The 13,173-nt window shown below is 40.4% G+C and overlaps 1 protein-coding gene across 1 annotated transcript; it reads left to right on the top strand.

Moving 5' to 3' along the window:
• Positions 1–11,397: 11,397 nt before the first annotated feature.
• LOC137712264 (uncharacterized) lies at positions 11,398–12,824 on the top strand. The gene has a single exon (XM_068451370.2). The coding sequence runs from the start codon at positions 11,779–11,781 to the stop codon at positions 12,691–12,693; it is 915 nt and encodes a 304-aa protein (XP_068307471.2). The 5' UTR covers positions 11,398–11,778; the 3' UTR covers positions 12,694–12,824.
• Positions 12,825–13,173: the final 349 nt, after the last annotated feature.

The following is a 13,173-nucleotide window of genomic DNA, read 5'->3' as shown; positions in this document are numbered from 1 at the left end:
GCCTAACCACGGGCCCAAGGTCAACAGAGTGCCGCACCTAAGGGAAGAAATATGACCCAACAACGTCCACCACTCACCCCTAAGGCCCTAAACTTTAAGAACAAGGGCAAAGCTCCTGTTCAGGCTGCTTTTACTGAACTGGACATGTGTTATCGTTATGGATCAAGGGATCATTGGTCACGCACATGCCGAGCTTCCCCTGAGGCTATTGCTAAGTATCATTCCCATCGTGAGTCTCACTTTGCACATGTGGATCATCCGGAAGATGTAACTACATCAATGGAGATATCGGACTTTCAGGAGGCATCAACACCTATAGATGAATAAATTAGACATGTTTTTAGGGTGTTTTATCCCTAGTGGCCGAACCCACTAGGAGTGGCCGGCCCTACCCCCCTTTTTTGTTAAGTTTATGGTTTAATTTTGAACAACTTTTCTATGTATTTGGAATAATTTGTTTGGTTTTGGTTTGCTTTGAATTATGGATTGTTATTTGAATGGATACTATTCTCTCGAATTGCTTAATTGAATGAATAGACTTATATTTTTGCATGTGACCAATTCAATCAATTTATTTCTAGGTATGTCTAGTGAGGAAGTTAGTTGTCTGGCAGATAGTGCAACTACACACACCATTTCGCGTGAACGACACTATTTTACTAACTTAATACCCAAGAAAGCTCATTTGACAACTCTCTCAGGCCATCCAACCTGATTGAAGGATACGGAAAGACACGTATCATGTTGTCTAATGGTACAATCTTGACCATTAAGGAGGCAATCTATTCTCCACATTCCGACAGAATGTTACTGAGTTTTAGAGATATTCGAGATAATAAATATCATCTTGAAACCACTGAAGATCATGATTCTGAATTTCTTTATATCACTTCATACGAATATAGCCAGAAGCATATTCACGAGAAGTTGGAACGTCTGCCGAGTGGGTTATACATCACAACCATTCGCGGCATAGAAGCCTATAGTGTGGCCGGCCCTATGCCTGAGTTCCAGGACACTTTGTTGCTTTGGCATGATCGTTTTGGACATCATGGACGTGACATGATACACCGTATCCTTAAATCTTCTCACGAGCATAAGTTATATCCATATGTTAGATTTCTGTCATGCAAAACATGTTATTTAGGGAAGTTGAATATTCAACTATCGCATACAAAGATTATTCATGACCTCCCTAAATTTCTTCAGAGGATTCAAGGGGACATTTGTGGACCTATCCAACCAACCTACGGACCATTTAAATTTTTTATGGTGTTGGTTGATGCATCAACAAGATGGTCACATGTTTGCTTTTTGTCTACATGCAACACCACGTTTGCTAAACTCCTAGCTCAAATCATTAAGCTAAGGGCTCACCACCCTAATCATCCGATTAAGTCGATTCGACTGGATAATGCTAGAGAGTTTACGTCACAGACTTTTGATGATTATTGCATGTTAGTAGGCATTGATGTGGAACATCATATGCCCCATGTTCACACCTAAAACGGCTTGGCAGAAGCTTTTACAAAGCGCCTTCAATTGATAGCTCGGACTTTGGTTATGCGAACCAAATTGCCGGTATCTGCCTGGGGCTATGCAATATTGCACGCAACTATGTTGGTTCGCCTGAGGCCCACCGCTACCTAAGCATATTCAACGTTACAGTTGGTCACTAGATACGAGCCTGACATCTCGCATTTACGGGTGTTTGGGTGCGCCATTTATGTGCCAATAGTGCCGCCACTACGTACCAAAATGGGTGCGCCATATAAGCATGCCAATGTTCCCGTAGAACGCCGCGAATTATCGTGGTATGCTTTCACTATGTCTCATTTAGATCTCTACACTGCCCAGTCTGAAATTGAGGTGCGACGAATTATAAATCTTCAGAGCATTGCTCAAAGCATGCCAGATGCTTTTAATGATCTAGCAAAGGTGACAAGATCACATATACCCGCTGCAAACATACCTGCAAAGATAAATGTACCCTGTGTACGTCAACTACCTGTTTGGGAAGGCCGAACCGTCCCCGAAGGTGGGGAGGTCGCACCCTCCACATGACAAGGTACATTGACGGCTAGCCAATCATCTGCTCCAACCCTGAAGTGTGGCAGACCCCCTGGTTCAAGGGATTCACAACCCTGGAACAGGAAAATGGCACCAACTAATGACCCTAGTTTGAATCTGACCATCGCTTACTCATCCGTTTCAATGCATAAGGTTATTCTAGATTACGGTGATGCTTCAGACGAAACATGTCGGCTTCTTGAGAATCGCGAGATTTCGGTCCACTACACAGTATTGGATGAGGTTTGAAATATGAATGAGATAATCGTCGACGATGCATTCGCGTACTCAGTAACTACTGACATCATGCTTAGCGATGACATTGAATCATGTTCCGTCGATGAATGCCAACGTAAAACCGATTGGTCAAACTGGAAACAAGCAATCCATATCGAACTCAATTCCCTCGTGAAACGTAAAGTGTTTGGACCTATTGTTCCTACACAACCACGTGTAAAGCCTGTTAGCTACAAGTGGGTTCGCCTCATAACGCAAGGCTTCTCTCAGCGCCCTGGGATTGATTACGAGGAAACATATTCCCCCGTAATGGACGTTATAACGTTCCGCTACCTAATCAGTTTGGTAGTTTTCGAAAAACTGAATATGCTACTTATGGACGTGGTAACCGCGTATTTATGTGGTGATCTAGATACGAAAATCTATATGAAAGTTCCATAAGGACTTCCATTGACTGGTTCAAATAGTTCTAGACCACGGAACACTCTCTCAATTAGGTTGAGGAGGTCATTATACGGATTGAAACAATCCGGGCATATATGGTATAACCATTTAAGTGAATATTTGACAAGTCAGGGTTATGTGAACAACGAACTATGCCTATGCGTGTTCATAAAGAAGTCATATTCCGGATTTGCAATTGTTGCAGTTTATATCGATGACATGAACCTCATTAGGACTCCCGCAAAGCTTGAGGAAATTGTTGTACACCTGAAATCGGAATTTGAGATGAAGGATCTTGGGAAAACTCGATACTGTCTCAACCTGGAGATCGAGCATTGTTTGGATGGAATCCTAATACATCAATCGAACTACACCCAAAAGTTGTTGCGTCGTTTTGTTGAGGATAAAACGAAGCCTTCGAGTACACCTATGGTCATTCGGACTCTAGATGCTAAACGAGATCCCTTCCGTCCAAAGGAGGATGAGGAAGAGGTTTTGGAACCTGAAGTTCCTTACCTAAGTGCAATTGGGGCTTTATTGTACTTGGCTCAGTGCACTAGACCCGACATCTCTTTCGCTGTGAATTTATTGGCTAGATACAGCAATGCGCCCACACGCAGACACTAGAATGGTGTAAAAGACATTTTCCGCTACCTCAAGGGTGCGTTTGTTTGGGCTCCTTAACCCTCACTGGACTGGATTGGACTACACATTAGTGCAGTCCTGTGTTTGTTACTTACACGGACTAAGTTTAATGGGATAAAGCCGGACTCGCGTGGACTATATCCGTCACTAGGAAGTCTTAGCGAGACCCCCCAAATACCATGGGATTGCTAAGACCTCGCCTGCTCGCTTCGCCAACATCACCTACACCCACCAACCCAGAACTGCAGAGAACCTAGAATCCAGAATCAAGTCATCTCGTTTCGAATTGTGGAGAACCCAGAATTGCCAGTTCTTCGTCTGCCCGTTTCGAATCGTGGAGAACCCAAAGCCCAGAACCCAGATCTTTGTCTGATGATCTTGGCTGTTCCCTTCTCTCTCTAGAAATGGACGGTTTCTCTCTCTCCTTCACCACCAACACTACCCCTTCTTTCTCACTCGCATCGTCTTCTTCCTTCACTTTCTTGCACAACCAAAAATTTCCCTCTAAGGCTCAAGAAATGGGTTGTTTTCAGTTCCAGGGAGGAGCCAAAGCTCGACCCTTTGGACCAAATGGAGCTCAAGTTCGTCGATTTGCAGATCCGATGATCGATGAAGCCTCTGCAAATTGAAAAAAAAAATTGGGGATTTTTATGGGTTTGATTTGAAGAGAAAAGTAAATTAAAAGAAGATAAATACGGGTTTGAATTCAAGAGAAAGTAAATGAAAAGAAGAGAAGATATGGGTTTTATTTTTTCTGGTTTGAGTTTAGCAAATCTGGGCGTGAAGAACCAGAGCAAATGAACAAAGCAAAAAAATGAGACAGGGGAGAGAGAGTCAAATAAAAATAGGTGTAATTTGTTTATTTTTTTTAAGATAAAAAAGTGTATTAATAATAGTAAAATATTTTAGTCTGTGATTTAGTCCGATAGTACACCAAACACTTCATTATTCTTATCCAGCTTAGTCCAAGCCAAGACAGTCTAGCTTAGTCCCGGAAGTTAGTCCAGTCCGAAATAGTCCGATGCAACAAACGCACCTCAAAGGTACTATGGATTTGGGATTGTTCTATACCCACGAATCTCCGAGTATTACCGCCCCTATAGCTCTCAGATTGATTCTCGCCTTGTTGGATACACAGATGCTGGATATCTGTCTGACCCACATAGAGCACGTTCTCAAACGGGCTATGGCTTTACCGTTGGAGACACCGCTATATCTTGGAAGGCTACCAAGCAAACACTAGTTGCGACTTCGTCTAACCATGCTGAGATTCTCTCCCTGCATGAAGCATCGCGTGAGTGTTTTTGGCTGAGAAAAGTTATGGGACATATTCAAAGCACTAGTGGTCTTACATCAGTCGTTGACCTTCCTACAACGATCTTTGAAGACAATGCAGCATATATCGAGCAGCTGAGGAAGGGATACATCAAGGGAGACAACACCAAGCACATAACACCAAAGTTCTTTTACTCACACCAGCAGCAACAGCATCAGAACATTGAAGTCAAGCAAATCTGTTCCCAAGACAACTTGGCCGATCTCTTTACCAAGCCATTGCCCAAGTCTACATTTCAGAAGCTCGTCCAAGGAATCGGTATGCGTAAATTATCTGAGTTGAATTGCTTGTAGTTCTCTTATTTAGAAGTTATGTCTAACTCAGGGACAGTATCTTAAAGCATACTCACATGATCTTAATGTACTCTTTTTCCGTATGATTAGGAGAATTTTTCCCATTGAGTTTTTGCCATCTAACTAAGTTTTATTAAGGCACCCATCTCAGGATGATCATACTCTGTTGAGTTCACTACCTTCGTCTAGTTTGACGAGCGTTTTAGATATTATGCATATTTTCTTACTTTTCTCCTTAGTCTATGGGCTTTCCCCATTCTTTGGGTTTTACCATAGTAAGGTTTTTATGAGTTTTTACAAATGCATACTTCAAAGTAAATTTGAGACTCGCGATCACCCGTTGTGCCAATGACTTGATCAACTATTCTACCTTATCTGCTGAAGATCTGATGCGATGGTTTGTTGAGTATTTACACACTCAAGGGGGAGTGCTGTAGTCATATTTAGAATAAGAATGTGATTGTGTAAATCCTAGGGAATCTGGGAAAGTATTATATATTCCTATTAGGATTAGATTACCTATTAAATGTTGTAATTCTAAAGGGAAAGGTTTTACCTTTTCTACTACTATAAAGAAAGGCACAATGGGGTGAATCAAACACACCTTACAATTAAATCAATCTCTCTTCTCTTCCAATATTGTCGAACCCCTCTCTCTCTAAACCCTAGATCGTTCAATCACATAGATCTACAACAAAAAATAATTTTTTTCACCATTTATTTAAAAATACATAGTGTACCATCAAGTTTTGACCACAATGAAAATTTCTCCATATTATATCTAAATAATCAAAGAGATATTGCTTTAAATACTATAATAATCCACCAAATTGGGACTGACACTATTTATTAACTAATAAAAAACTAAAATTCAATTAAATAAATCTAATAGGTGACTTCGAGGCAGGTTCCCTATTGATGATTAATTTAATATTTTATGGACCAACTGCATGTGAAAATCCATATACTGATCAGAAAAAAGAGAATTGATTGCACAATGTGGTCACGTCATGGATACATAATCTTCTTGCTGTAATTTTTTTATTGGTTAACATTATTAAATAGAGTGAGGTTATGATATTTAATTTTTTTTTTTTTTTTTTAGAGATACGATCAGTGGGATTTCAACAATTCTTTATTTGTTTTTCTCTCATTTTTCTAGATATTATTTGTCATAAGACTCATAACTGTATGTCTATTTGCTTTTCTTGTTTCTAAGGAACCTCCTCCGTTAGGATTTGTGTTCTATTTTTGGATAAGATTTTCTGTTTTTTAGGAATCTTCGAATATGATTTATTTGTCCCTTTGTTTGCAATGAAAATTGGTTTATATTGGTTTTCTATCTTAAGCAAGAGAAACGACTTTTTTAATTGATCGTGCATGTCATGTTCAATTATTTTCTTGAATAAAGTTTGATCTGGAATCTCTAAACAAAGTCTATGCAACATACCAATCGGCAAATTGATATTAAAAAAATTGGTAAATACATATATTACGGTAATATATATGTATAATATACATAAACTTCTTCTGATTAGTATGAACAAAAACAATGAAAAAGTAGTCACACGCACACCAGTTGCTTCCATTACCTTCCATATCTAATCATAACAACTATTTTATGAAGTTAAAGATCATTTTCTAAAGGATCAAGTAAAATTAGTTAGATGTTTGTTAGGTTTCTTATGTAAATAGACAGATTAGACAAGGGTATAATTGTAATTGTAAGGGCAGTATATTGTCTATATATACACTGCCATATCATTGTAACTTTTAATAAAGAATTAATATAAGAGAGATATTTAGAAACTGTGATTTCTACATGGTACCATCGCCAAATCGCCTCACGGCTTCTTCGATCCTGTCATTTTCTTCTGCTCCTCTCTGATCTTCTTCTCCGGTTAAATTGATTGCGTTGTTCTTCTACTTCGATTCAGGTTCTCGACTTCTTTTTCTTGAATCTTCATGGCGTCTCCCTCTGCATCCTCATCTCCAATTGAGTCGGTGCCTTCTCCAAACCCTAATTCTTCAAACCCTAATTCTTCTTCCCCAAATCTCAATTCCTCTCAAATGTATAATTCTCTTACGATCCAGAACATTGGCAGCATGGTTCCGATCAAGCTCCGGCGATCCAATTATCTGCCATGGCGTGCTTTGTTTGCTCCGATTCTTCGTCGCTACAAGCTCCTTGGGATTGTTGATGGCACTGAGCCTTGTCCATCTCCCTTTCTTCCTGATCGCTCTCTTAATCCTGCTTTTGAGCAATGGTATGAGAAAGATCAGAATCTGCTTATCTGGTTCAATTCAACGCTCTCTGAGGAAATCATTCCGTTCACAATCGGTGTCTCTTCCTCTGAGCCTTTTCATGCCTTTTCTATGCAAGGTCAACCGCCTCTACTTCCCACACCACCACAGGCTCTTGCTGCTCAGACTCCTGGAGCATCACCAGTTCAGAATTCCTTTCGGTATAATTCTAACCGAAGCTACAATCGTGGTTCTAATCGAGGCTACACCCATGGTTCCAATCGAGGCTCCAATCGTGGTTTTAATCGTAGCAACTCCAACTCTGGTTTCTCTCGTGGTTCTTATAATTCTGGATTCAACCGTCATGCCTCTCCTTCAGGTCACAAAACTTCCTGTCAAATTTGTGGTTCTACTAGCCATGAAGCTCTTGATTGCTTTGACAGAATGAATCCAGAAATCTCAGGCAAGTTTCCTCCAGCTAAACTTGTTGCGATGTGTGCTCATTACACTGCGAAGTCCTCCAATTCTTGGCTCATAGATTCGGGTGCTACCTCTCACATTACAAATGATATCTCCAATATTCAATCTCCAACTCCTTACCATGGTGAAGACAAGGTGTACATCGAAGATGGTAAAGGTCTGTCTATTGCTCATAATGGCACATCTAGTTTGTATACTCCTGCTTCTTCTTTTCAATTACACAATGTTCTTCATGTGCCTCTTATGAAACATAGTCTACTCTATGCCTATTAGTTTATCAAAGATAATGATTGTTCATTGACTCTTGACATTCATGGATCCTCTGTCAAGGATCGTTTTACGGGGAGGGCGCTTTTGCGGGGCCCAGTTAGAGGTGGATTCTTTCCTCTTCAAGGCTCTTCTTCCTCCAAAGCTCCTACCTCTCCTAGTGCACTAATAAGTAGTTCTACTAATGTTCGTATTTGGCATAGCAGACTTGGTCACCCCTCTTCTGTTATCTTTCGGAAAGTTCTGTCTACGAATAAAGTTGTTGTCCAAGGCAGATCGTCTCCCGACTTCTTTTGCAAAGACTGTGCTTTGGCAAAGAATCACAAGCTTCCCTTTGGTACTACTCCATATGCATCTTCGACCAGTCTTGAATTGTTGCATTGTGATGTCTGGGGGCCGTCTCCTGTTGTATCCGTCAGTGGCTATAGATATTACTTTCTTATTGTTGATGATTACAGCAAGTATAGTTGGTATTTTCCCTTAAAGTCTAAGTCTTCTGTCTTTTCAATCTTTGTGGAGTTCAAATCCTATGTAGAGAACACTATTGGTAATAAAATCAAGGTTGTTCGATCTGATTCAGGGGGTGAGTTTACAAGTCATCAGTTTCAGCATTTTCTTAAACTTCATGGCATTTTACAACAGTTTAGTTGCCCTCATACTCCTGAGCAAAATGGATGCGTTGAAAGGAAACATCGTCATTTGGTTGAAACTGCTCGTACACTCTTAGTGCAATCTCAAGTGCCTCATATGTTTTGGGTTGAAGCTTTTTCTACTGCTATCTATCTCATTAATCGACTTCCACTTGGTGATCTATTGCAATCCCCTTGGGAACTCCTCTTCTTCACTTCTCCGGATTATTCTCGCCTTCGAGTTTTTGGGTGTGGCTGTTATCCCTGGCTCAAACCCTATACGACTTCCAAGTTGGATAGTAAGAGTAAATCCTGTGTATTTCTTGGGTACAGTCTTCAGCACAAGGGGTATCGCTGTCTTGATCCACTTACCCAACGTGTTTATATCTCTCGGCATGTACTATTTGATGAGACCACTTTTCCATTCCATACTCTATCCTCTGCCACTATTCTTCCCCCTTCTTCCTTTGCTGATACTTCCCAAGTCAATCCTTGTGTCAACCTGCAATTTCCTATACCTGCTCCTTCTTCCCCTGCTCCTTTGAGTTCATCACCTGCTCCTTTGATCAATCCCTCCAGCACACATTCTCCTGTACCTCCACTGCATTCTCAAGTGCATCCCTCTCTTGTGCCCTCTTCAGTCACCTTATCTACACTCTCCCCTCCTCCCACTAATATCCATCCTATGATCACCCGATCTAAAGTTGGTATCTCTAAACCCAAAGCCTACTCAGCCACCAACCATCCTTTACCCGACACTGTTGATGTTATTCCCTTTACTTATCTTCAGGCCTCTAAACATGCCCATTGGAGATCTGCTATGCAGGATGAGTATAATGCCCTGCAGTCCACAGACACTTAGTCTCTCGTTTCGTTTCAATCTCATCAGAATATTATTGGCTGTAAGTGGGTGTTTCGGGTTAAGAAACATCCGGATGGCACTATAGATCGATACAAAGCTAGGCTTGTGGCCAAAGGCTTTCATCAGCAAGCTGGTTTGGATTACAAGGAAACGTTCAGTCCAGTTGCCAAACTAGTCACCATTCGCATTCTTCTATCTCTTGCCGTTCACTATGATTGGTTTCTCAACCAATTGGATATCAGTAATGTTTTTCTGCACGGAGACCTTCAAGAAGATGTCTATATGCAGCAACCCCCCGGTTTCAGTGATCCCAATTATCCTAATCATGTCTGCAAACTTCGAAAATCCTTGTATGGATTGAAGCAAGCTCCTCGGGCCTGGTTTGACAAACTCTTTATAGTTCTGAAGTACTTGGGATTCCATCAATCACAATCTGATGCTTCTTTGTTTGTAATTCAAACACCTGTCCCTATCATTGTCTTGGTGTATGTCGATGACATTCTCGTCACCGGTCCAAGTCCTACTGCTTGTCACAGTTTCATTCAGAAACTCAGTACTATTTTTCCTGTGAAGGACTTAGGCCCCTTGCATTATTTTTTGGGTCTTGAGGTTCAAAGATCCTCTGTTGGTATTTTCCTACATCAAAGCAAGTATATCCTTGACCTGCTTCAAAAGACAAACATGGCTGGTGCTAAACCCTGTTTTACACCTCTTGGGTCGGTCCCACTTGATCACACAGGTTCCTTGTTACCTGATCCACACGAGTACAGATCCATTGTTGGTGCCTTGCAATACTTAACTTGGACCCGCCCTGATTTATCTTTTGCTGTAAATCAGGTCTGTCAATTTATGCATGCTCCCCGTGCACCATATCTTCAAGCAACTAAACGTATTCTGAGATTTCTGAAAGCAACAGTCAGTCATGGTTTGTGGTTCAAGAAAGGTGATATTCATCTTACTGCCTATTCTGATGCTGATTGGGCCGGCTGTCCTTTTGATTGCCGCTCTACTAGTGGATATTGTATATTTCTGGGATCCAATCTTATCAGCTGGAGTGCTAAGAAGCAACCAACGATTGCTCGTTCCTCCACTGAAGCCGAATACAGGTCGTTAGCCCACACAGCAGCTGAAATCACATGGATTTGTAAAGTGTTCAAGGATCTTGGTCTTCACCTTCCTCATGTTCCTTCTCTCTGGTGTGACAACCTGTCTGCAATATCTCTTGCTTCCAATCCAGTTTTCCATGCTCGCACCAAGCATATAGAACTTGATTACCATTATATTCGAGAGCTGGTCCTTGCCAATCTTCTCAAAGTTCAGTATGTGTGTTCTCAAGATCAGTTAGCCGACATTCATACCAAATCTCTGTCTAAATCCCGATTTCTATACTTGCAATCCAAGTTCAGCTTGAGGGGGTGTAAAGGATCAAGTAAAATTAGTTAGATGTTTGTTAAATGTTTGTTAGGTTTCTTATGTAAATAGACAGATTAGACAATGGTATAATTGTAATTGTAAGGGCAGTATATTGTCTATATATACACTGCCATATCATTGTAACTTTTAATAAAGAATTAATATAAGAGAGATATTTAGAAACTGTGATTTCTACATTTTCATCCAATGACGTAAGAACAGAAGGAAGATTTGACATTCTACGCTAAATAAATTTAAACTATATTAAGAAAAATTCAAACTTAGATGCAAAAAAAAAAAAACAAATTGTTCTAAACAGCTTGATTAAGCTCAGTCGAGCGTATATGATCATAACTTTAAAAGATTGTTTATTGTTAAAATATTTGTTTCTTCTTTGATTTCTATTTCTTGCTTCCCACATTTTGGTAATGAATAATAATAAATATTAATAATAATCACGATCATAATACTAATGAAAACACAAGACTGCAACTATGAAACACAGAAAAGTCAAAGGCCAACTCAGTCTCTTATATTGGGAAAGTATGCACACACCACACAGCAAAAGGCTGAAAGTAATGGTCCACGTATGAAGGCCGTGAAGATTGCAATTTGCAAGCAGCTACCCTCATCTCCCTCTTTTACTTTCATGTCACCATAACTAACGCGTTTGATCCTTCACCAACCATTTTTCAAATCCCGAACGACTACATATATATACAACCTCTCTCTCAAACCTTCTCAACTTACCACCGCAGCCGCCGCCGCCGCCACCACCGCCACCACCACCACCACCAGCCCTCCTTCTCTCTACTTTTTCTTTCTCTAGATCTTTCTCTGTGACCAATCAAGAAAGTGATGGAGGTTGGTGTGTATAGCTCGAGCGGTAAGGAGCACCTATCGTTAACCCCGCGTCGAAAATCAGATCAAGACTTCGGCTCTCGTTATGCCCTTCTTCTAAAGAAAGCTGATCAAGGGCACAAAGTAATAACTCAATCTAAAGCAACGGAAGTTGGAGGAGCTCATAGCGTTAGTGCTAAAGAGAATTTATCCTCAAACCTACGGCTGCGCTCACAGCAAGAGTTTAACTCTCGTCCTGCCCCTCAGCTGAATCAAAAGAAAATTGATCGAGAGCAAAAAGCAATAAACCAATCTAAAGTAATGGACGGAGGAGGGGCTTATAGCGTTGGGGCCAAAGAGCACTTATCCTCGAACCCTCGTCGACGCTCGCAGCAAGGGTTTGACTCCAAAGCAAATCAACCCAAAGTTGTAGCAACCAATAAGCTTAAGCCTGTATGGGATTGTGGCAGCTCACTATACGACTCGTTCGAGCTCGACTCGTTCAAACGCCAACTGGACTCGGCCATGTCATGCAGAACCATGTCAATGCCTCATCTATCCGACCACCGAGCTCCTCCTCCGCCGCCGCAACCAGCCACCATCACAGCCTCCAGCAAAAAACCCTCATCAAACAAGCTCTCCCGTTCGATTCAAAAGCTCCTGCGCTCTGTGTTCAAGCCTAATACCAAACCAAGTAACAGTAACAATTCTGGTGTCGTTTTTAAAGTCCAAGATCATCAGCAAGCAAATACCAAGGATGGATTTTACGTTGTGTACGACACGACAGGTGCACTTACGACAATTCCAGAAGTTGTTCCTCACGAGTTTGATTTCGGTGGTCTCTCCCCAGAGATTGGGGCGTTCGTAAGAAGAACGGGATCAGAGCGATTTACAGCTTCGAGTACTGCTAATATTGGTATTTCATGTGCTTAATTAATATTTTTATTAGATATAGCTGTAGAATATGAATAAATACGAATTTTTGCTGACGTATATGTGGGTGTGTGTCTGTATGTAATACGTTTTTACATTTTTCATATGAATATAATATAGTCTTTTTTCTATGGATATGTATATAGATTGAAAAGGTTCTGGTATTATTTATTTTAACGAAAAATCATATTTTTACATTAAAAAGTTAATTATGATACTATTCACTTTACCTTTTATTTTGTCCTTATTGTTAAAACTTATAAATTATTTTTATTAGTTTTTCTTTGCATTATATATTGTGCTAAAATCCAATCTATTATTTATCAATTTATCATGTCGTTTAGGGGTTAATTAGCAACTATGACAACATAATAGATATCTCTTAAACCCAAAATATATATACGGCCGTGAGATAGTTGGTAACACCACACTAATATTTTCAACTTTTAGGTTATCGTTCAACCTAAACCCTAAACTTTT

Source organism: Pyrus communis, chromosome 14 (assembly GCF_041283825.1).
Source record: "Pyrus communis isolate YQ-2024b chromosome 14, ASM4128382v1, whole genome shotgun sequence".
Lineage (NCBI taxonomy): Eukaryota > Viridiplantae > Streptophyta > Magnoliopsida > Rosales > Rosaceae > Pyrus > Pyrus communis.
This window is presented reverse-complemented; position numbering and strand designations above follow the sequence as displayed.

Excerpts from the sequence above, each read along its gene's own strand:
- LOC137712264 (XM_068451370.2), top strand. The coding sequence starts at position 11,779 with ATGGAGGTTGGTGTGTATAGCTCGAGCGGTAAGGAGCACCTATCGTTA.